Genomic DNA, 25377 nt, shown 5'->3' on the forward strand with positions numbered 1-25377 from the left:
CAATGGGTGTGGGTGTGGGTATGGGTGTGGGAATGTGTGCTTCATGTTCATGATAAATTTGGGCTTATTTATCGGACTGGCCAGTGGCAATTGGTAGCGGCCGGAGCCAACACGCACTGCCAGCGAGTGTTTCGGACACTGAGGCTATTTGTAGTTTCGGTTTGGCTAGCTAAGCTCTACATATATGTATACATCCATTTGGGGGTGTTGGGGCTAATGGCATGGGCCCGGTCACTGATACATTAGACTGGGCACTGACTGCAGCTGGTGTTGTTCGAGCGGCAAAAGCTTAAAGTTCATCCAAGGGTAATAAGCCGGCAGTGCAGTTAAAGCCCTCAGCCGTGAAAATGCCAAATAAAATTTCAATTTCATTTTAAACAGATGTAAGAACTATCCAAAACCAAAAACACAAAGCACAGAGCTCTGAGTCTGTCAAGGAAATTACAACTAATTACTGGAATATCAGAGTACATAATTAAGCCAAACAACTGAAACGATAAAGGGGGGTCTTTCAATGATATCACGCTTCGTTTAATCAAATATATATATTTTAATTTCAATAGCCTTTATTTTGCCGCCTCATTTGGCTGTATATTCAATGCATAAACTGTCAGTAACAATTTGCAAAATTCCCGAAAGGAGCAAAAAAATCAATAGAAACCAAAAATAGGCAGGAAACTGAAATCATTCGTGTTTATCATGAATTTGCAATTGCAGCTTTTTGCATTTTTGGAGGATGTGCGGGAGGATGACGGCCAAAACAATGCCTCAATTGGATCTCTACATTAATGATTTTGTAGGACAAATTGGACTTTCGGATGGGGCGACTACAAAGTGCATAATTAATTAGCTGGTCGGGCTGGAATATTCCGCCGCTCGCCGGAAATCAGTTGAAAGTTTTGTGGCCCTGCCGCAAAATAGTTAGGTTTACCTGGTACGTTCCCTTGGAATGGGGCCTCAAATCACAAAATCCATGGAATTGTCCAGGACCATATAGGCAGAACTGTGTCGACGCCAAATGGTTCTGGCCGCTGAAATGGAAAATTTCCGCACAAATTAGAGCCACTCTGTCCGCAAATATTCGACTATTTGGGCAAGGAGCCTGCCAACTAGGGGATTCTATTAAACACTATTGAAAGGGAATTTTTAACCAGACCTTTGAAGTAATTTCTGGCCAATCACATCAACCTTGTTATACCCAAAACCACAAATATTTTTTTCCATTTAGTATTTTCGTTTTATTTTTTTTTCTCATTGCATAATTTATCAATTAATTGATTAATTTAATTTATTTTACCTTTTTTCAGCTATACGCATAGTGGTTGTAATCCTTTTACTTCCGTTTTATTCGATTTTTTTTTTAGCTATTCAAACTAATTCTAGTGTCAGTAAATTACATTTTAATGCTTTAATTACACGGTTTAAATGTAGGTTTAGTCGCTTGGTATTGAATCATTTATGATATTTTACATTTAACAGCCTTATTATTAGCATTTAATTACCTCTTTCGCATCGTGCATCGTGCGTCGTATAAGTTAGGTTTATTTTTGTTCGTTAGGGTTCGGTATTCTGGTTTGGCTTTAACATCTTTGTCTTTTTTTGTTCCTTGTGGGAACACACATTTTAAGAACTCTCAAGTTTCTTCTAAAACTATGCAAGATTTCGGTTGGGGGCTCTAGCTGTACTTACTTTAACTACTTCTGTGCTATTTTGACTTGGTTTCGGTTTCGGTTCTTGTGTAAATTAATGTTAAGGTTTTGCTTGCTCGAAATGCAATATATTAAATGCTTTAAGGCTCTACGATTATATATAGAGTTATGGGAACTGTATTTACAAGCCAATATTTTCATGTATCTCTACATACATTCGTTGTTGCTTTTTCATTTTTAGGTTTTCATTTAACTTTCCGAGAAAGAGTTTGCTGGAGATATAGCAGGGAGTCTATAGCTAAGTGGGGGATGGAGTCTGTGAGAGGGTTCTATGGAGGTGAAATTAGAAAAGGATATGCCTTCCAAAGCTATATCTCCACTCTTTGTGCCTCTGGGAAAATGTTTTTAATTTATTGAGCAACTCTCTGGTTTTTATCAAGCTTTTTATCAATGGGTTTCAAACTAGGACCTAGACATTGGAGCTAGAGCCGAAGCTACTCAGGAATTTGCTATCGCCAGCTAAGCTGTTGACACTAGCTAAGGACTTGTTGTTGTCACCTGAGCCGGCCAGGAATTGGTGGTGTTGCTGGTGCTGCTGCTGGTGCTTGAAGGACTGGTACGCATCCGAGCTGACTGCCGACCAAGTACCATCCTTGGCTTTCACGTACAAGTGCTGCTTGTTCGGCTGCTTACTCCCGAAATGATAATCCCCCGGAGCCGCGATCGAGGCACTCGAGGCCCAGTCGTTCAACAGCTGATTGGTGGAGTTGCACAGACCCAGGCCGGAGAAATCCCCACCCTCCGACGGTGGACCACCGGTGAGGAAGTCCATGGTCGCATTCGCATTAGTGTTCAGTGCGTTTTGCCTTAAACCGGATTTTCCCAAAATGTTGTTCTCGCTTTTGTAGAGCGTTTTCGGTTGGCGTTGCCGCCTCAGAGTCCCCGCCCCGCCGCCGTTCGCCATCTGGGCCGCCAGTGTGGTATTGGCATAGGCGCCCAGACCCTGTTTCAATGCGTTGCTGGCCAAGAGCAGTTGCTGCTGCTGGTTGAACGGGTTGGTTCGCTCCGTTTTCACATCCATCTGATCCATTTGGTTCTCGGTTATGTTGATCTTTTTCAGCTTGGCAGGTGAGGCCGTCAGAATGGCTGTGGATGCCGTGGAAGTGGTCATCACATTTGGTTGCTGCTGCTGCTGTTTTTGTTCCAAACATCCGTAATGAGCGCTCGGTGGGGCCGAATACATCCCAGTCGATTGGTAATCATTGCCCTGCTGGTTGTTGTTGTTGCTGCTCTGGGTCGGTTTTGTCGCATAGCGGTTCTGGTAGAGCTTCACATTGGCCACCACATTGGTGGTGGCGTAGGCCCCACAGCTATCGTAGAGCGAGGACCCACCGCCCACCGGCTGCTGTGGTGCCCCATGGGTGGGACTTTTGAATGTCGAGCAGGCGACTTCCGCATAATCGGGCATATTCAGGGGCGACAGTCTGCAATGGTAGAGGGGTTGTATAATACCAGTTAAAAATTGATTCAATGGAGAGATCAGGGTAGTGTGTGGGTTGATTTTCATTATTGGGCTACACTGTGAGAAAAATAAAATATATTTAGGCACTAGATCTCATGGCTTTCAATTCTCAAAGTTCATATTCATACATCCACTATTACTTAGTTACAAATTATTTTCTCCCAGTGTAAATAATTTACCGTTCATTTATGCCTGTCTGGGACTCCCATCACTCATTTCATAAATCATTCGATGTCGTTGTTGATGATGGGAGGAAATTGCTTTTGTTAGGCTTGTGAATGCAACTCCGGAAATTGTTCCATCTCACACCTACTCATTAAACATTTTGCTGCAATTTCCCTTTGCTGCGATACCAATTGCAATTTGGTTAAATACACCAAATACAATACAAAAATTTCGCCATTAGCATTTCAACTTTCTAATTAGAGCGGCAGTGGGGGAAAAGTGGGTTTGGAAAAAAAAGCGGAAAAGCAGTAAAACGAGGAGCCACAACGAAGAAAATCAGAGTGGTTTGGGGGAAAAACAACCGGACTCTGAATTCGAATCAAACTTTTATGCATGCGAGTTTCTGGCCAAACAAAAAAACTTTTTATTGCGCAAATTTTTGCACACTAATTAGCTAATGAGATAATGCTTATCTGTGGCATTGCTTTTATTCCCAATGAATTTTCGTAAAAATTTACGTGAATGTTTTTGGGTGGGTGGTGGAAATGACTAGAATAGTTTTTGGCAGTTCGGGAATGGTTTGGCTTTGACTAGGAACTTGTCTTATAAGATCTTTAAAATTTATTCCCAAGATATACCCACAATATGTTTAATCTTGAAAAACAACCAGGTCGAGCCAATTAAATGGCGCTTTTTGAGAACGACGCCCATAAGTATGCTATGGAATTTGAAAAGTTTCCAGCCATTAAGCTGTGGCCTTAAGGACATCAGGGGAATATGAAAAATATGCAGATCTGAGGAGTCTGTTTCCTCCCCGAGGACTATCAATTTTTAATTGTTAATTTAGCGGTGAAAATTGCGTTTTTCCAGGAGGGCTGCTGGGCTAAGAACTCACGCATTCGACAACAACCGGCGAAAGAAATTAAATATTTTAATTGGAAATTTTTAGGTAATGACGCCGGCACGCCGCCCGCACGTGTTTCAAGTGGATGTGGGGCGGGGGCTGCGGAGAGTGTTTATGTAAACAAGAAAAATAAAAGAAGATTCTGGTTTTGTATTCCTATCTGCTTATGTTATACTTTTTACGACTTTACAAGGTTGTTAAAAGTGAGCAACTGAAGAAAAAGTTCGGTTCGAAGGAATACAACGGAAAAATTGAAACGGAAATAATGAAAATCGCGTAACGGAAGTGGCAACGGCATTGTGCTCCGGGGGTGGGGGTGCCTTTCCAATGGGGTGGGCAGGAAGTGTTCCAAATTGTAAGTGAAGTGGAAGAGAGGGCGGGGGCCAAAGGTGGCGGATATTTCATCCAAACAGCTATTGTGGAAGGGAAGTCTAAGCAAATAAATGCGTAAAATGCCGCAAATAAATACGCGAAAGTTTTCCGGGGCTGTGGGGCTGTCAGGTGGGAGTAGGACAGGTGCACTGAGAGCAGGACAACAATATGTCGCCAGCAGTTGCAACTTTTTATTGCGTCTTGTTTGGATTTTGGTTTCATTTCTTGCTGCGCGTTGCTGTTTTTGTTTTATTATTGTTGCCGCAACGCTACATTAAGCTTTAAGGCAAGAAAGGACCAAAAAAAAAACAAAAGGAATGTTTTTTTAGCAAATTTCCAAGTAGAAAGTATAAGGAAAATAATAAAGAAAGCGAGGGAGAAGTGGCCAGTTTGGCTCCAACATGGAACTGGGATTAGGCCCAATGGAATTAAGGCGATTAATGGAAAACATTTTAAAGTTTCAGGAAACTTTGTTAAAATTTTCAGAAATCGTTTGTCAAGCCGAGGAAGATTTCTTTTTCTTTCTGCTGAAAGTCACAATCGGGATTGAAAAGTTTCCGAGAATTCACTGACAATTTAAGCCACTTCAAAGCCGAGCATGTCAACAATATTCCAGGGCCATGTTAGAATTTGTTAAGTAAATAAGATCTTTTAAGTTGAATATTCTTTTTTTATGATTTATGGTTTTAAACTTAATCCCCCAGAAATGAAAACTCTTGAGTCTCTTTAAGAGAAACCCACAAACCCAAAGAACAGCAACGCAACAAAGTAAATTCCGGATAACACAGCCCCGGGAAATTGGAGTGAAATGCGTATATGGAAATTAAATAACGTTACCGCTGCATGTAAAAGAGTGCAGCCCCCCTCTGGCCGCCACGCCCAGTAACATCGACCGCCCCCCCAAATAACGTAAACAGTTCCAGCCGGCGGTAAGTTACCATGGCCCAAAGTAAAACCCGTTCAAGTGTAACAATTTAATGGCGGTTGTTGTTGTTGCGGGGGCGCTGGGGGATGGGCGGATGACTTACAGAAGAGGGTGCTCCTGTCCGGGGGTGGAATTTTTATGGAGGCAGCGGTTGCAGCTCCACAAAATATATTTTACGAGCCGGCTCGTAAATAGTGCCACGGATCTGTTTCTCGTGGCAAGGAAGCCCCATTACCAACCCCCTCCATGGCCCACTATCCCCATCCCCCCCTGGCTTTTGACCAATTTAAGCCTTCTGGTTGCCAATTTTTATTGTAATTAAACAGTCAGCGAAGCGTAGACAGGATATTAAGGCAACTTCCCGAGCAGATAAACAAACCAAAGGCACAGCTTACCTCTCGTAATCGGGAAGCAGGGTGGGCGGGTGCTGTCCCTGCTGGGCGGTGGCCTGTGCGTATCCCGGAAGTTGCTCCTTTGTCGAACATGTGCCGCCTCCACTGCCACCGTTAGTGCCCCGGTCGCCCTGTCGCCAAACGCCACCGGTGGGATCGATCCAGAGGCCGTTGGGGCCAGTTGCGGCTGTCGAATTTGAGCCAACGGCACCGACAGCTCCGCCTCCATTTAGCGGCAATGTTGGAAACTTTCGCACGGTTCCGATTGCGTGATTGCCTGAAATAAAAAAAATATGTGTTATATACCTTATACCAGACTGAATATATCGAAATGGCTGTGGTGCTGGGTCGGTGCTGGGCTGGCTATGATTACGGCTCGTTAAAACTAAAACCAGACCTGTAGACCAGACCATACCATTCGGAGGGTAACGTGCAAATAATAAAAGACGGAAATTACTTTTTATATTCAATTGGCAAAAGCTTTTTCCCGCCCTTTTCCAACGAGATTGTAAATGCCCTAGAGTTGTTAGACGGCCTGGGTATTTCCACTAAATGGACTGTTTAACCAGGTTTACGTTGAAGAGGTGATCAGAAATCCACCAAATTCGTACAAATTGAAGAACCGAATACCAAATACAGGATACCTTTTGACCCCTCTAGTATTTTATTTCTTTATTTAGAGTACTCCCAGTCAGACAATTGATGTGATTTTCACGTGAGCATTTGTCGTTTTTATGCTCTTCGTTACAAAGTTCCCATTTCCCCCAAGTTTTCGGGCCCCCGACTGGTGCTCTAGTTATCGTGACTTGTTTATCTTTTTATAGTCGGTTTAACCTTGGCGCTGTGGCTTACTGCCAAAGATTATTACCCTCGGTTTCGGGTTCCTTCAGTCTTTACAATGTTATGAGTGCGTGTCCTGATGGCTGCAGTTATTGTGGCTTACAAAATGGCAACCTAATTGAGACCGACCATAAATGCTCAAGTCATAAATCATAGATTACGCAGAGGAGGAGCTCATGGTGCTCGAGGAGCTGAAGCAAAATGCTTGCATGTCCCGGACCGGAATGAAGATTGTCCTATCAAAGTAGGGGGAAAATAATTCTTGATGTAGTAGCTGAGAGGGGGAAGTATTATCTATAGTCTCTTTAACAAGTTATTCAAAATTTAAAGAATATCCCCCATTTTCGACCAAATTAAACCTCAATGCACCCATAAATCCCCACACAAAAAGAACAAGCAATTACCAGACTACCCTCCCACCACAAAAACAAGAAAAAAAGGCAAATAAGTATAAATTTAAATTAAAGTTCACTCACCATGTAAACTGCCCAGCGAAGTCTGCTTGATAAATTGATAGCGCTTGAATAGAACCAATGCGCCCAATAGAAACACAATTATGGCAATGATGGAGCCCAGCAGGACGATAAACCAGGTCTGTGTTAAAAAGTCATCGGCAATATCACGACTGATGGGATATCTGCAATAGACAACACAATAAAGAGCCCGGAATGGAGAACGGCTATCGGGAGGATGGAGGATGGAGACTGGAGCTGGCGCTGGAGCATTGTGTACGTGCCCGGGCAGAGGCTTAGTTTAATGGTCGTTGGTCGCAAAAGTCGTTGGCCATTGTCGTTGGCCGTTAATGGATTGATGTGGACCTCGCTGCGACACTTGGCAGTCAAATGAGCAGCATCACAATGCCCCAGCTCCGCCCACTAACACAAAAGGGAAATGCACTCAAAAAAATTATATATTTAAATATTCGACAGCGTTTTCAAGATATCCCTCCAAATAAAAGGTTAAAAGCTCAAATATCTACCATTTTCTTTCAGTGCTTTCAACTCACCTAGTATAGCCCGTGTCCAGGGACTGGGTGCGTGCATCGATGCGAAGAACGGCGGGCTTGCTGAAGGGTCCGACTCCCACCCGGGTGGCCGCCGCCACGGCAATGTAGTAGGTAACTCCCGTGGTGAGATTCGCCAGGAGCAGTGTGGGGGTGGCCGCATCTATGGTCATATTTTTGAATATCCGCGTCGTATTGTGCACGTCCAGGCCTTTGACGACCACATTGTAGCTGGTGAGGATTCCTGTTCAATGGAGGGTTGGAAGAATGGAGTCAGAGTCGGAGACACACGCAAATGAAATTAAATGTAAACAAAGAAGGAGAGAATTCATCCGCATCGAGTTGGTTTACTGGCGGTATTTTTACAATCGAATTGTTCGAGGTGGTGAGTGCGATAAATCAGTGGGTCCTGCAGGACGATTCAGTCTAGCGATTTTTAGCACTATGTTCTCAGAGGCTTAGGTAATCGTTTTTGAAATAAAAGGTTTAGGAAAGGGATTTTGAAACAAAATATTTATCCTCAAGGCTAATGACTCTAAATATGTTTTCGCCATAATCGTACCATTAATAACCTTAAGCTTGGCCAACAAAAAATTCTTACTTACCATTGCGTGTCCGATTCGGTTGCGGTGGCAGCCACTTCAGAAACACTGAGGTGCGATTGAATTGAATGGCCTCCATGCCATAAGGTGGCGCCTCGGGGACTGTTAACGAAAATGGAGAACAATGAATCGCAATTAGTGGCCAGAACCCAAATAAGAAAAACCCAAAGAAGTGGCTTAGCAAAGTAACTACAAAATAAACCTTACCGTCTTCCAGGGTGCGGACACGTCGGGAGTTGGAGGGCTTTCCTACGATGCTCTTGTAAAATGGCACAAGAAAAAACTCGTAGGTGGAGGCTTTTGCCAAACCGGGAACAGTACAGGAACTGAGTCCCTGGCCCTTGTTGAGCAGTGTGAGCATCTTGTACTCGCTGGAGTGTAGTTCCCGGGCGTATAGGTAGAAGCCCTCGATATATTGGCCACTGTCGATGTCCCAGGAGAGCCGCACGGTGGTGGAGTCACTGGCGTTGGCTTCCAAGATTTCCACAATGTCGTTGGCCTGCAGCAGGGTTTCCACGTCGCTCAGAAGCAGCTGCGAGGTACCAGAGTTATCGCTGCCGTCTCGGACCCCAACCAGTTTTCCGGCAGTTATGGGCTCCGAAATGGGAGAGGGTGGCGAGAAGCCAAGGGAGTTCTCCGCCCGGACTATGAACATGTAGGCCGCTCCCTGGGTCAGACTCTCCACCGTGAAGATGGGCTCACTTAGCCGGGAGGCAATCGGTATCCAGGTCTTACTTTGGTTCGTACAGTACATTTCCACACTATATCCGAGGAAGGACGATGCTCCTGCCTTATCACTCGTCGGCCAGACAATGGTCAGGGCCGAGGTGGTGGCGTTCAGAACCTTGGGCTGCCCGGGGGCCGTGGGGCACTTGCTCTGCTCCGGGGCTCTGTAGAACTTAATGTTCGGATTGGTGGGCAGCTCGATCCGGAGGAAGCCACTCCAAGTGGACTTTCCGGCCCTCGAGCTGGCCACACAAGTGTACAGCCCCTGATCCTGCTGCCGATCGAGGTCCGATATTATCAGATCCCCGGCCGTAGTGATGTTCAACTTCGAACTGGGCTGCACGGGTATTCCATCCCTATACCAGGATATGGTAGGATTCGGCAGGCCTATGGCCTTGCACTGCAACGTGGCCAAGGACTTGATGGGCAAGGTTTGATTCACGGGCCCAGCTATAATGATGGGTGGGGGGCGATCCTCCTGGGAGTCCAGACTCAACTGTACCCGGGACGTTATGCTAGCCACCTCGTTCATGGCATTGCACAAAATTACCAGATCCTTGTCCGTTCTTTGGAAGCGAGTCAGGGTCAGGATGGAGTGACCTTCTTCGGTGTTCAGACTATGAAACCGATCCAGCGGTGGGGCCCCGGGAAAGATCAACGTACTATTGTTCTTGATGGTCCAGAAGATGGTCGGCTTTGGGTTTCCAGTGGCACGGCACTCGAACGAGGTATCGGCGCCGAGCTCCACGGACTTGCTCGCAGGACGTTGGATGAATTTCGGGGGGGCTATAGTGTCAGTGCGGGGAGTAGGAGGAGCATGGGTAGACTAATTAGCTAACAGTGCTCGACTAGCGGTTATCTAAAACAGAATTCAAGGAAACTAGTAGTTATAACTTACCATAAACCGTGAGGGTTCCCATGGCGGTGATGGCTCCCACAACATTATCAGCCTCGCAACTATATTCGCCCTCATCGGCGATGGTTACTCGCTCCAGTCTCAGACTTCGATCCTCCAAAACACTAACGCGATCTGGGATATATGAAAATATGTCTTTAAGGGATATTCATATTAATTGCCTTTCCTTTCGACTCACCCAATGGCATATTGCCGCCAGAGGCGGTCCTCAGCCAGAGAACATCGGGCATGGGGTCGCCGCCCACCCGGCAGGGAAAGGTCACCGACGCTCCCTCCAATACCGTTTGATCGTGTGGTCCTCGGATGATGTACGGCTTGACTGCAATGGACATACGCAAACATGGCAATGATAAGCGGAAATTTAATCAAAAGCCCCAACTCCAACGCCAACCCAAACCCAAACCAATAACCGTCCCGCAAACCAAAGCCCAACCCAAGTCAAATTCCAGCAAATTGGACATGACACATTGATTGGAGGTGCTTGGTTTGGGTGGCGTCCCTATTTCTAACCTTTAACCCTAGAAAATATTCACAGCTTTGAAATAAAAATATACCAACTGCTGTTTCAAATTAATGGCAAGTTCCATTTCATTCCAAAAACTTGGAGTTTTCGAAAAAAATTAAATAAAATAAATTTAAAATAAAACCCTTCATCTTGTTGTACCTTTTATGCCACCCTGGCTGAAAAGGGTTAAGGACTCACCGTGCACTTTGAGCGTGGCCAGCGAGGACTCGCGCACTCCGACAGGATTCTTGGCTATGCACTGGTATTGACCCTCGTCCGTCTGTCGGGCATCCTGGATGGCCAAATTGCCGCCGTCAACGATGCGTATACGCTTCGAGCCCTCCAAATCCAATTTCTGGCCGCCCTTCTTCCAGGTGACCGTCGGCTCGGGAATGCCCCGGGGCGGGGCGCACTCCAGCAGGGCGGTATCGCCCTGGGCGATCCGTGTGTTCTGCGGCTCCAGGCGGAACTCATCACGGAGCACTGAAATGGTGGCAAGGACATGGGTGAAAAGGCATGTGGCATGAGTGAAAGAAAGATGAGCAAATGATTATTACGAAGAGTGTGTGTGTGTGTGCTGGAGTGTGCGGCTTGGCCCCTGTCCATTTGTTGGTGGTTATAAATTATCTGGGGGTTTTTGCATGATAAATGCCCCACGTCGGTGTCGGTGTCGGTGTCCTTGTCCCCCTAGTCCCATGTCCCTCGTCCTGCTAGCTACTCCCTATCCTGCGGCTTTCTCTTGCCACTTTCTCTGCTGTGGGTATGAGCGCGTATTTGCGGCCTGACAGCAAAGATAAATTGTTGGTAAATGGCATAAATGTGATTTTTATACGGGGGAAAAGTAGGGGGCTGCTCCCAAGAAAGATGGCCTTCTAATTTGTAAAAAATTCCAGAGGAGACACCATTTTCTACGCAGCTTTTAAGCTAATTTAATTCCATTTGTTATTGATTGTAGGGACAAAAAGTAAGTGAGTATATTAATTTGATAAATGCCATCAGGAGCGACACCATTCAAACTCTGATGAAGCGGAAAAATAAATGACAGCAGCTATCCATGTCATTACACAAATGTTTGCATTAGCATTGCATGAATAAATGATATTTTTTACTAAAAAAAATATAAGAATAATAGGAGATTTTTTACTCTTTAATTAATGGTTTATAAAATAAACATGAGCTATGTATTTTTAAATTCAAACAAAGTTGTGATTGCAGATTAATGTTATGGATATTTAAACTATTGTAGTACAATCTTTCTAAAGAACTCCCGATTCTTCTTTGAGCCATTTTACTCTTCTATCATTACTTTCAGCCATTCTACTGTCACAATCCGGCTGAGTGCATTTATTCCTGAAACGGAGAGTCCTTTGGCATAGTAAATCAGAGTATTATCAACATTTTGCTTTAGCATTCGCAGATTTGGAGCGACTAGGGCGGAGAGCAGTAATTCAGCCGGCTCCTCCTTTTATCGTCCTTTGTAAATGTGTGGTCAGAGGGGAATGCCGTAATTTGCACACACCTCAGAGCTCTATTTGTCCTGTGTGCATATCACAGAAAGAAGTTTTCTTTTCCATTCACTTTTTTTCGGCTAAAGGTAGTGGTGGTGGTGGTGGTAGAGGGCAGGCAGCTCAACTTCAGTGTAATAAATCAAGCAACTTTCAAGCACTTGAAAAGCGTAGCCAAGTAAATTCTCTGCTTTTTCCGACTCTGTTCCTTTGGCCTCAAAAGCAACCTTTTGTGCAGCGAAAAAATATAGTATATATAGTACATATATATGCATGGATATTCATCGTATAAATCCATAGCGAAAGCAGCTTTTACGTAAATTAAATTTCGCTTTTCCTTTATTTCGCAGCATTTTCTTTTTTTTTTTAATCTACAAAGTGAATAAGCGAATTCTTTTACATTTTAGGGTGTTTTTTGTTGTCGGTCGAGATTTCTTTTTGCTCTGGCTTAGTTTTTGCCTTAGTGGTTATGCAAAAATGTGCTGAAACCATGACTTTTATTAAATTTAAAGTTGAAGCGTAATAAATCAGCATGAATCAAAGAACTCACGGAGAGCCCAAAGAACCCTCCCAAACGACGCCATTAAAGTCGGGGCCAAACTTTTAATAGAAGTCCGGGCCGAGCTGGAAGTCCCGATCCGAAAAACACACACAGCAGGAAACACGCCAACCATCAATAAATTAATCAAAGTCATAATCAGTGTCAGGTTCAGTGCCATTGGGCGAAAAGTTGTGTAGGCCTCGGCGTCGTCCTTGCCGGTACTCCTGTGCGGTCACGGACACGGACTCGACGAGCAAAAAAAAAATATATATGTATGTATATAGCCACCCAGGAAAAGGTGCAAAACGCTCTCAGGCGAACCGATTCGGACAGCTCCCGATAATGAGTTAATAAATGACCGTTTATCTATATTTATCACGGCTGGTATTATGTGTGAGATTTATGATAGGAGGATGCCGGATACGCCAACTACTTCAAGTCGGCGACGTGATCAATTAAAGCTAATGAACAAACTGTTCTGGGATAATTGCCAGGCACTAAGAGAAAGTTATGCGATGATTACAATTAATTGGATAATTTAAGGAGCGATAAGGGGAGAAAGGTTCACCTTAAAGGGATACTAGGTGCAACCTTTTTGCAAGGCTCTGCGAAACCCTAATAACAATAATCTGAGCAAGAAAAGCTTCCAGAAAATTATATATATGGCTGCTAAAACGTTGAAGATAATTCCCCACAATTTTTCAACGCCTACTCTGCATATGGCCCTCACCGTTCCTCCCATTATACTGCGAGGGAGTCCTTTAATGTAGGGTCAGAAGTCTGCGTGTGCGTTGACAGCGCTCAAAGCGAAATTGCGCTGACAACATAAAATATATATACTTATACACACACAATGTGCAACTTATGTTTACTATTGACAAACCCCCAATAAAACCTCAAAAAAAAAGGAATAAAAAGCACGTGAACAAGTGAGCCCGCCTACGAGCAAAGGTCCTGTTCCTTCAGCCTGCTGCCTGATGGCTTCTGCCGTTTGCTGTTCGCTCTTTTATTGCCTAACCCAATCAATGTGAACGCCTTTTGCCTTCGCCAAGTTCCCTGTACACTTGCTTTTTTTGTATCCACCGCAAGCCGCAATAACGACGTTTTAACCAAGCAAACAAATTTGACGTGCTTTTCGTGATTTACATGCAAATATTGAAAAATATTCCCCAAGGATATACCGCAAAAAGCAAGCCCCACTCGGTCTCTGGCTAAACAAGACTCGAAAAGGAGCCGGGCGGGAGACCAAATACAATCCTAACATGAAGGCAAAATAAACTCCACGGAGCAATATCGATTTTCATGTGGGAGGAGATCCAGGACATGACAGCCGGGAGGACAAACAGACCAACAGACAGACAGACAGGAATGAAAAGGCAGCGGCAAATAAAAGAAATATTAGCCAACAAAAGACAAAGTGGCGGTCTCCATCGACAGGAGCGGAGAACACTTTGGTGGGAGAGAGCTTCAAGGTATCCTGCTTCCTGATCCCTATATGTGCTTCCTGCTTCCTGATCCCTATATCCCTTTGAAATAGAAGAGGCTAAAAAATATAATAATTCTGTCATTGTTGGGATTATTTTATTTCAAAATCCATTCCTGAAGTAGAGACCTTAATTGCCAAAATATTTTCCTCTGACACAGCCCATCAAAATTCTGGCCAGACCTATCCTAACTAACAATTTTTTATTTCGGCCATATGCCCCAATAAATCCCACACATCCACAAAAATACGACCCATCCTCACTCTTGAGGGAAAAAAATGGCTAAGGCCATCCGAGTAAGCCTTTTTGGCTTCAAAAACCAAAAAAAAATTCCCAAAAAAAATTGGGGAAACTGACACGAAAACGGGTTAATGGAGGCGGCAATAGAGCGTGCAGAGAGCAAGAGAGATGGCTATAGAATGGGGAGAGGGAGAGGGCACGAGTCCTCTGACAAGACAAGTGGGTGCGTTCGAGCGTAAAACTTGTAAACGCAGCAGCTCCACAGCTAGTTAGTTAAGTGGGCGGGTGCTGGGCGGCTTCAGCTGCTGGTTGGCAAAAAGGGCAAGGCTGGTAAGACCCCTTTCCCCCAACCACCCCTTGACAACAACAGCAAACACAACAACATGAACAGCAGCAAAAATCAACATCAATTTAGAATATTAAAAACGCACACTACACATTTCAAGGATGGAGAGGACACACTTGAAAAATATGATATGAAAAATGTAAGCTATATTGTGGATTTTATAAAAATGTAGAGGATTTTAGACTTTCAGAGAAATCTGTTAATGGATAAATCCCAAAAATGTCCTTTCTAATAAGGGTTATTATTTGAAAAAGAATGTCCATGTTTTTCTTTGTGTATTTGGGTTAGTGGGTACTGGGGATTTAAGCTGACTTACCCGCTACTTGCAGCGTGGCATTCCGACTCCTTGCCACGCCCAGTTCGTTCTTGGCCTCACACCAATAGACGCCGGCATCTGTTTCGCGACGTGAATTGACAACCTGCAAAAAAAATATGGTGGCATAAGAATGAGTTTTGAGCTGCCAGGACAAGATGGCTAAAAGGCAGTAATGGGGTCTGACAAATGAGTTGGAGTCAAGGGCCAAATGCGAGTAATTTTAATTTAAATGAGCAGGTTGGAAGGAGTATACTTATGCTTAGATACACTTAATTAAAAATAGAGCTTAAAAGTGATTAAATATTTTATACATATTGTTGCACTAATTTATACTATAAATTAATCTTTAAGTGTAGTCTAAATTCGTTTTGAAATATTCCTAAAGGATGCTCTCTTATTTGTAATTTCACAAATGGAACTGAAAAAAGAACTCAAAACTACATCCAGATGGAAGCTTTCTAAGACGTTGATTTGCTGCCTCGAATGTTGCTTCTCCTTCAAGGACCTCCCACTTTTGGCTTTTTCTGGCCATAAAACAGTCAGCAATCTGTTGTCTGTTGCGCGTCTGCTGCCTTCAAGTGCTCAAATCATAAAATGTCTCTGGAGCAACTTTATAGTTACTACATACATGTCCTGGCATCCCTTTTGCTCCTTGGAGTTCGCTTTTTGCGAGGGGCCCTTCCCCTTTTGTGTTTGTTGTCTACACTGTTTGTTTATTTGTTTTTCGGAACACAAAAGAATTCCCCAACATGCGCTTAAAATTAAATGTCAAACTAAGTGTGTTTGTGTGTGTGTAGCTCTGCCATATTTATCTGGTCCTTGCAGCAGGAGAAAATGAAAGAGAAGACTGCCAACAGTAGCAGCCAGCAACAAAGTTCGCACAATTTACACAACTTCTGCTCTGCGCTGAGCCTCATCCAAGTGAAATTAAGTGTTGCGCTAAGTGAAGATGACAAAAGGGTTCTTCATCTGTATTATTCTTTCATTTAATCTTCCGTCCTCAGCTGAATATACACATGTGTGTTTGGGCCGCGGGTGCGCTTTATAAAACAAATAAGTTGAAGCGCCTCGGGCCTCTCGATGGTCGTACTTCATATGTGCGGGTTACTAGGGAAAGGCGAGACAACAGCTCACAACATCCAAGATCCTGCCAAGAAAAGCAGAAATTACAGCTCAAAGGCAGGAAGATTACGTGGCACAAAGTAATAGTAATACGCGATGTGAGGCATAAATGCGGGAAAGTTCATTAAAGATTCTAGAATATTCAACATTTTTATTAACTATGCAATCTAAATCTTCAAGAATTCGTATTTTCAACCTTTCCTAATTACAGAAAATCGCAGCCTTTAATCTTGCCCTCAAACGATGGAAACTATATTTGTTTTCGCTTTTAAAACGGCAAGCAGAGTACCTTAAACGATTTCTGGATCTATTCGCCACAATTCTGCATCAAAATCCTGAGACAAAATATTTCTTAGATTTTTTGTCCATTTTTCGTGATGGGATCCCTTAGAAATGGGGTTTTCCCCTAAATGGCCCACTGTGATGCCTATATCTTCCCCGATTCTCATCCAATTCTCAAGCGGAGTATCTTAAACGATTTCTGTATCGATTCGCCACCATTCTGCATCACAGTCCTGAGACAAAATATTTTTTAAAACTGTATATACATATACATATATAGTTGTATATATGTATATATATATTTTAAAAAAATAAATAAAAGTCCGATTAAAGTTTTTCATTCCAACTTTTCGTTTAATCTGCTCAGATAACTTTGAAAAGTTAGCTAGACTCCTTTAATAAACTCAATCCAACCACTGACCCATTTTGCAAAGTCATCAACTGTTGAGCAGAATATTACGCATACGCCACGTTGGCCCGGAAAAGGTAATCCTGACCTAAGCTTATTAGCTAGGCACAGGGCGGATTGCTATTAAAAATTAAAATGAATTACAGGAGAGATAGTAGCTAAGGCTTCTTTTATAGAAGCACTTTTCCTTTGCCAGATTTTCAGAAAAATTTAAAGAAGTGAGTTCACTTCTATGGGATAATAAAATTAATCCGTACTTTGTTCAAATTTGGAAATTTAAAAGATAAAAATAACTCTTCTATATACAACCCCTGTTGCTGCAAATTTAATTTAGATTTTGCACAATGTCTGACATGGCTGGCTTGGGATAAAAACGAGCAGAAGCCAGGCGAAGAAGAAAAACATGGCCAAAAGTCACATAAATTTATTTATATCTTTAATGACTTGAGCCGGGCGATTCGCAGCGAATTGGTTGCGCTCAGCGGATTTGTTGTTGCCTTATATTTATTGTTGTTATTATAGCAGCCACTGTTTTTGTTACTTTTGTTGTTGTTGTTGTGCGTGCAAACATTGGAACTGATTTGACACCAAAGAGCAGTAGTAGCAGCAAAAAATAAAAAAAAAGGAGCCAAGCCGAGGCAGCAGGGGAAAAATATTTGCCGTGTGCTACGTGCAACTTTATGGTGGGGAATCTTTTCTGAGAGTGGGGGGAGCGGAGACTTTTCTGCCGGCAACAAGGGGGGAAGCTATAAAATATATTGGCTGTATCTGTGTGACTGCCACTGCTGGTGGATTTGCGGGTGTGTGCGAGTCTGCTGGAGGAGCGCGCTGAAAACACGCTTCCGTTTTAATTTAAAATACCCATAAATTTTCAAACATTTCATTTGGGAGCCATTCCCGTTTTCATGTTGTAACATTTTGTAATTGTCTGGTGCGTGTGCCAGAGGGAGATAGCTTGTCACTTTGCCATCCCACACTCTTGAGTGTTTTATAATTTGGTTTAAATTTTAAAGCTTGTGCAGAATGTGACGTGTAAATGGTTTTAATTGAGCCTGAAAACGAGTTTGAAACGAAATGGAATTAGGAAAATCTACAAAATGGGCTATGGGCTTTGGAGGGAGTTTTGGTTCGAACACTTTTACTTTCTACTACAGGTGGCAGAGCAACAGGCTTTAAAGGACTTTTTGATTATAACTTTAGAATTCAAACTATTAGCCGTGGAAGCTCGCAGGAGTCGAGCTCAAGAAATGAATATTTCCCAAATGTAACTCAAAAACTTATAATTCCTGCAATAAAAACATAAAATTAATTACTTTACTTTGCCTCTCGCAAAACAAAAAAAATAAATCTCTGTTTATTCCTTTTAATAAGAAACACTCCCTTCTTTTTTTTGTTAATCTCCTCATTAAAAATCCTCTTTCCTTCCTCATATTTTAACTTCGCTGCTCCTCTCCCTTAACTAATTCAATCATCCTGGGGGATTTCTTAAGCCCTGCTTGCCCCGCCCCTCGGCTTCCTTCCGCCCATTCATTAAACGCGGCTCAAAAGCATGCCTCACTCATACCTCCAAGTTAATAAACCGCCCCGAGGAAGCTGGCGGAAAAAAATAACTTGACGCGAAAATCGTCGCCTCGTTCATAAAAACATAACTCATACGCCCCGTTGGCCCGCCACTCACTCCACTCCACTGCGAGCATCCACTCAACAAGGCTTAAGTCCCTGTATTTATTTATTTATGCATGCATATATAGAGAGAACGATTTTTTATGGAGCCGCGAATGTGTCGAGCGTTTGTAAACTCATTAAAATGTGCTCATTGTACAGGGCAGTGCACAAAGTTATTTTCCCCTCGACGCGGAAGCTAGGAGGGAAATCGGCATTAACTTTTGAGCCTCGACTGCTTTTTAATTAAGACGCTCCCGGGTAGCACCTCGAAAATGCATCCAGCCCGGGCCCAGAATCACGCTTTGATTTATTTAGCCACCCCCGGTTGATTGCCTTCTTAAAGTTACCGCTGCCGCAGGATAAACGATCCTGGGGAAGCAACTATTGCCAAATGTGGCAGACATTTAAATAAACGTTGGGGCATTCAAGGGGGTAACCAACTCGGAAATAGGGGAAAAAGCATTGCGAGCAAACACTTGAGAGTCAGACATGGCAAATATAGAGTTGGGCTTTAGTCAAGGACATGAAAAAGGATGCTGTTGATTGCCGTTGGAGATGAGAAACTTAAAGTAATATTTTAGATTTAAAAAATCTTTAGGATAATATTTGTAGAAATTAGTTACTTTATTATGGAAAAAGTATACGTTTATCACACTTTCTCTTCAATTCATCTTTCCCCCAAAAGTAGATCACATCCATGTAGGTGGAATCCTTCCACTTCGTGACTCGGAAAAAAGTGCGTTTATCAAGAGTTCAACGCCGGCTTTAAGGACTTTCCCGCCACATGATGGGTGGCAGGCGAGCCAAAGTGCTGCTCACGACTACAACCACACTTAGACGCACACGCAGACATTCCCCGCAGACGTGTGTGTAAGTGTGTCTGCCTTGGCTTCATTTCTTTCAGCTTTCAGCCCGCCCCTCCCCATCCCCGAATCGTCCTGTCGTGCAGTTACGTAAATTATTGTCTGTCTTCCCATCGCTCGCTCCTCCGTGTCACTTTTCACTACGTTCCCAGCTTGGCGCTCCTTTTTTCGTCCATTTTTTTTCTGGCCCAAAACTCCTACACACTCGTCCTTTCTATATACATGTACACATTGTACATGCTTTTGTATTTTATTGCATATTCCCTATTCGCTTGTACATTTTTCTCCTCTCTACGCCCTTCAGCACTTAAAGTTCCCCAAAAAAAAAAGGAAAACTTTCTTAAAGAGGGATTTTGTTTTCATCTCCCCCCACTGCTCTCTCTGCTGGGAAGCAGCGTTTGATAGTGTTGCATACTTTTAGGGACACCGCCTTTTTGGCAGGACTCGTTGGTGTAGTAATAATGTCTGGTTGAAGTTGCCTTCGAAGTGGTCTGGCACTTATAAGTAAGATGAATTGTCCTTGGTGGCGGAGTGGGAAAGCGGCCGGAATTAGAATTTAAATTATGCCTCTGGGGAGCAATGAAATGATGTGAAATATATTTGTGTTTGAGTTGGAGGAGCATTTTTGGAGAGTTGTACATACAGAGGGTAAATAATAAAAAATACAAGATAGGTCAGGGACCTCACAACGGGAGTTGAATATTAAACACACGACTAAAGAGAGATGTTAAAACGGAAGTAGGTCCTGAACTTTAATATGATTACCCAGCAAAAGCTTAACTATTTCTCTAAAATACTTTCCAGAAAAAAGCACATAAAACAAAAATCCTTCTTGCAGTTTCTTTTCACCACTAATTCCATCAAATGCCATGGAGCCAAGCCAAAGGAGCCAGGATGTGGAGTCTAGGGAGCCGTGGAATTAATTCATTTAAAAGTCGTTAGAGGGCGCAACAAAAAAAATAGATGGGATGGCAACATTTCGCCAGACAGGCGGCGGAAGCTAAAGTCTGAAAATGCCCGAGGCAGCTGCTGAGCAGAATGCTGAAATCCCTTTTTGCACTTAAGTGATAAACAAATACAGTGGCATGCGGCAAATGTGCAAATACAAATGCATAAGCGCAGACACCAAACACAAGGCATGCCAGCAGATCGAGTGTGAAAAGTGGCAAGCTCAGAGTGCCCCCCATCCTCGCATTTGGCGCCCAGGGTCCTTCCGCATTTTCCACCAGCTCTCCGCAATTGAGACTGCGATTTCAACTGCATCATCAGCATAATCAACGCGGCTCCCGTTGGCTTTTTGCGTCGTAAATTTGCTGAGTGCTTTTGCGGGGCTCAGCAGAGAGTCCATGACGGTCGAGGGAGTCACTCATAGCAGTCACTCATACTTGGATACACTGTTGGAAAAATTAAGGATGTTTAGCTAACATAAAACTAAAATTTGAATGTGGGTGGTTAAATAAATTTAAGAAGGAATTAGTATTCATAATAAATAATTATTGTTTATTTTTTCTTAAAATACTCCCCATTTTTCTGAGTGTTCTACTATCTCTGTCTCGCCTTATCAAAGCTCATCAGACTGCAGCTGACTTTTGCCAGATCCGCCTCTGCCAACTTCCGTTACGTCTTTATTTGTCTGTCAGACTGTCGTTTTTTCTTTACGTTTCCGCTTCTCTCTCCGTCGCTTACTTTCTCTCGCTCTCCATTTCTCCCTGCCCCACCACCCGTTTAATGTTTGTTTACCTTGCGTTAATGAAGTTGTTGCCCCACCGACATCCCCCCGCGCATTTTTGCTGCAAAAATATTTTTTACTCTCGAATGATACGAACAGAGACATAAAGGCCAAATGGGCGTAGCGGGAAGTGGGCGGACGAGAGTTAAAAATAAAAGCAATTAGTTTGTTCATCACTCAACAGATGGCCTGGCAAAATGAATATTTTTTTAAGCCCCAACTTCACGGTCTTCTCTTACTCTCTCTCAGTTTTAACATCCTTCCGGTCGCTATCTCCTCCATTATGAATGGAAGCATGGAGCAGAAATAATAATTATGCATGCAAATAATAAAAGAAGAAGAGAAACTGTTAAAGAAAACGCCAGCCGGGCGGGAAAATAATGTAAAACACCGCAGGACATTCGGCTAGGAAAGGATTTATTGTTGGGTTCTAGAAGAGATGGTATTTTGTTATAAAATTTAATATTTAAAGTATTTCTTAGAACTATAATTAACCGTTTATACAACTTTTATAAACTAAGTAACTTTAAGGACCTTATCAATATATGTATCTATAATTTATGGAAAATATAATACACCTGCAGCCGGTTGCTGAAACTTTTCAATTTCCAATTTTTCAATTCCCCACCGCTTACCTTGAGGAAAAACAATCCGCCAGCTGGCAGGGTTATGCGATGCGAGCCCGGCAGGATCTTCAGGGGGACCCCATCCTTGTACCACTGGATGGTGGGCGTGGGACTGCCCTCAGCTTTGCAATTAAGCGTGGCTGGCTCGTGGCGCGGCACCGTCGTATCTATGGGATGCTCCACTATTCGCGGCGGATGCGAACCTGCCGAAGAGAAAAGGTTTGGGAGACACTGTTGAAAGAAATGTGAAATACAAAAATGTAGGGGGGGTGGCAAGTGGGGCTGTACTGCGGGGTCCTTCCGTTCTCAGTTTTCCGCTGCGTCAGTCGACATCATCATCGTCAGCGGTTTGTTGAAATGAACGAAAAGAAACGAAAAAATTTAAATACAAAAAAACGAGGGGGAGAAATGGAGCAAAACGAGAAACGCTCGTTTGCAAACGAAAACAATGTTAATGCGCATTGCCGTTGACGTTGCAAATGAAGTTGCAGTTGCAACTGCAGCCGTGGAGGTGGGCGGGAGGCTGAGTCCTCAAAGGATTCAGCTTGGAATTAATTTGTTTAGATTTGCATATGCGGCAAAGGACAGCGCAGCCAGGCAGCTTAGCTGCTAAGTAGTTTTTTTCCCTGTATAATTTAGCCCTTTTTTGTTTTGTTTAGCATAATGCAACGTTGGAAAATTAACTGGGTTGCAGCAAAGGTAGAAAAGGGCTGCCGCGATGGTTTTGATGAGCCAGGGATTAGCATAGTCCTTTGTTTCAGATTCTCTGCTCAGGACTTGCCATTTTAAATGAAAACTTAAGCTTGGAGAACTTAAGATTCTAGTTATATTAGTGCATTTCGCCTTTCAATTGTTATCCTTTCCGGGTGGCTGAATCTCGGTTAATCTACAAATGGAATGGTATTGCCACGCCATTTACCAATCTCAATTGTTCAAATCGATCTGAGCTGGCTTCCTGTTCCTATTCCTGCTGCCACCCACATACAAACAGCCGAAAATCCATTTCGGGCCGGCAAGTTGTGTTCACAGCTCAACACCCCATCGAGGAACACTTGCTGGAGCAGTTGCCATATCGTACAATCTTTATTTGCTAACCGCAGACCGACTCCAATGTTAGCTGCAAGCCATCTGTCAATGGCAAGGACATAAATTTCAATTTTCATGCCATATCTAAACAATTTTCTGTCATCCGCACACTTTCAAACTAGAGTAGTGGGGAGAATCGAACGGAACAAGATTCAAAACTTTATTCATATCGCAGCAGGAATCTATAAATATACAAATGCACTAAAAAAAAATTAGGCAATGAATTATGGTCTTCTACTGAATTTTAAAGCTTTTTACATTACATTCTTTACCGTACCTTTACTCTTTCTATTTCTATTCTAAACTATTATAGATCTATTGATCTTTAATTCCCACTTTCCCTTAACTTTTTCCAGTGTAATCCTTTCTATATCTATGCTGGCCATACCGCGTGAAAATTGATATGTCAGAAAACGTTGGAATATTGAAACGTTATTTAATAAAAGGCAGTCGAGGCAACATTTGTTGCTCTTCGACTTTGTTGTTGTCGCTTGCAACACGACAGCAACGACAGCAACAAACAGCTTGGGGCAAAAGTTGCATGTCATCCAGCCAGAAAAACAATAACAACAACATCGACAGACGTTGCAGCAACCCAGTCGCAAGCTGGAAATCGAATTTCGGATCGGAGTTCGGAGAAAATAGTTAAGGAGGTGGAGCGGCAGACGTGTTGCATGTCCTGCCACCCTCGGGGGTGGCGAAAGTGTCGGGAGTTGGGGGGCGGCAGGGTGCAGAGCAAGGGCCAGGGGCTGGGGTCAGGGGTCAACCAGCAAGACGGCATGTCAATGTTATTTCAACAAGAAAAATGAAAATAAAACATCAAAGTGGACGGAGGGAATGAAATCGGAGTTATGGCAGTCGAAAAATCAACATGCAACATGGAAAAAAAGGAAAACAAATAACAAACCAACATGAGGGTAGAAATTAAGCTTTTGAGAATCGAGACTTTAATACCTCTTATTTAATAAAAACTTAAAAATTTCGTTTAAGGATAAAATATGTAACGACCATTCCAAAACTAAATTTCAAAATTAAAGCAACTATATTCCGATACTGCCTAAGCTTCATCCTCTATTTTGGTTAGACCTCATAAATTTTTAATATTTTCACAACAAATCCCCAGTTAAGGGATAACAATTCGTGAGCAAGTGTAGAAATTCAATGCGTCCTGCGAGCACAATTCGAGGGTTAAATGTTGCATGTGGGGTTGTCCAAGCACCAAACAAAAAACCAAAAAAAAAAGGATTTGGGGGTGTAGAGGGCGTTTTCACAACTGAAAGTTGCTCAACCATGGACACAAATTTTTTTTCCAGCTCCTGTTTGTGCATATCTTTGCTGACCAGGCACAAGGACCACGACCTGAAACAGGACCAAAGTTGGCTTGTGCGGTTTGGACCCTGCGGTGATGTTCAACACCTAAAAAAAGGGTTTGAATCCGGTGAGGCTGTGGGCAGTGTGGGCGGGGCATTGTTTTGATTACGCTTCATTTTCCAGTTTGTTTGAGAACCATCCTCCGCCTCGAACAACAACGACGAAAAAGTGGAAACTTTGGCGACTTGCAGCTGAATAATTCAATTAGTAAACAGGACCCGAACATCACCGATTGTTGCCGGGCAGATGTGGCCCAGAGGCCTACTAATTTAGTTTTAATTGCATGCCAACGAAAGATCCCCACACACATGCAGACATTACAGGGCTAACACAAACACACGGACGTGCATGTATGCATTTATGGGCAAAACTAAAACACGACCAAGAATGTAACGACATGGAAAATGCAAGAAATTTGCATAAAAGCAGCAAAGGCATTTGCCCAGCGCTTATGCAAAATGCATCAAATAGTGCCGGGATGGGGGCCACGAGGACGTGAGTGAGCTCTGCAGTAAGAAACTAAAATCCAGTACCAGGACCAGGACAAGGACCAAGCCAAGACGTTGTCGAAATGCCTCAAGAAATTGCTGGGGAAACGTTTCGCCAAACTGGGTTTCACTTAACAAGCAAAATATTTGCTGCAATTTCCTTAAACATTTTCTTTTCCTTTTAGCCAAACGGAGGAGATGCCAAAGAGTTAAGAGGGGTAGTGGGTGAATGTGTGTGTGTGTGTGTAAGGATAATAACACACATTTGCTTGGCTAGCTTTTGGGCAGCTCTAGCTGAAGTGGAGATATAGAAGTTCAAGTGATCACATATTGGATCAGAAGAGTCCTTTTCGAGAGTATTTTTATTTTTTTTTTAATTCTGCTTAAATCTTAGTAATCCCTAATAAATTCTTTTATTAAATTTGATAATCTTTAAGGTTTTCCATTTTTTATTTATTTATTTTTCTTAGCAAGTCAAGAGTATTAAAAGTTCCCTTAGCTGTCTAAACTTTTCCCGCCGATTCCTTTTGTTGTTTCTTGTGGCACTGCATAGTTTGTTGCCGTCGTAGTGGTTGCCGGCGGGTCAAAAAGAAAACAAAGACCCATAGGCAGTGCACCACCCCCACATCCTGCCCCACAACCCTGACTCTTTGTGTGTGTGTTACTTCAACGCCTTTGCAACGGGCTTATGTGTTGCATACTTCAAGGAGCCGACTTTAGCCTTAGCTGCTTTTGCATCATCAATCAAAGGCAGCCCCATAAGAAGGAAGTCTCCCCCCATCT

The 25377-nt window shown here is 43.1% G+C and overlaps 1 protein-coding gene across 2 annotated transcripts in view; it reads right to left on the reverse strand.

Moving 5' to 3' along the window:
• Positions 1-648: 648 nt before the first annotated feature.
• Positions 649-25377, reverse strand: part of robo3 (roundabout 3) — a 38870-nt gene continuing 14141 nt past the window's right edge. Inside the window, exons 2-13 of one of the 2 annotated variants that reach the window (XM_043213748.2) lie at positions 21659-21852; positions 14954-15056; positions 10720-11004; positions 10195-10335; positions 9999-10130; positions 8582-9886; positions 8378-8476; positions 7776-8016; positions 7246-7406; positions 5933-6206; positions 2208-3133; positions 649-1031 (exon numbers count right to left, since the gene is read on the reverse strand). In XM_043213748.2, the coding sequence (XP_043069683.1) occupies positions 958-1031; positions 2208-3133; positions 5933-6206; positions 7246-7406; positions 7776-8016; positions 8378-8476; positions 8582-9886; positions 9999-10130; positions 10195-10335; positions 10720-11004; positions 14954-15056; positions 21659-21852 (3935 nt within the window). In that variant the 3' untranslated portion in view covers positions 649-957. Of the gene's footprint in view, positions 1032-1229; positions 3134-5932; positions 6207-7245; positions 7407-7775; positions 8017-8377; positions 8477-8581; positions 9887-9998; positions 10131-10194; positions 10336-10719; positions 11005-14953; positions 15057-21658; positions 21853-25377 lie in introns of those variants that run through there. The other variant, XM_043213747.2, reaches the window with a different exon arrangement.

Source organism: Drosophila bipectinata, chromosome 2L (genome assembly GCF_030179905.1).
Source record: "Drosophila bipectinata strain 14024-0381.07 chromosome 2L, DbipHiC1v2, whole genome shotgun sequence".
Taxonomy (NCBI): Eukaryota; Metazoa; Arthropoda; class Insecta; order Diptera; family Drosophilidae; genus Drosophila; species Drosophila bipectinata.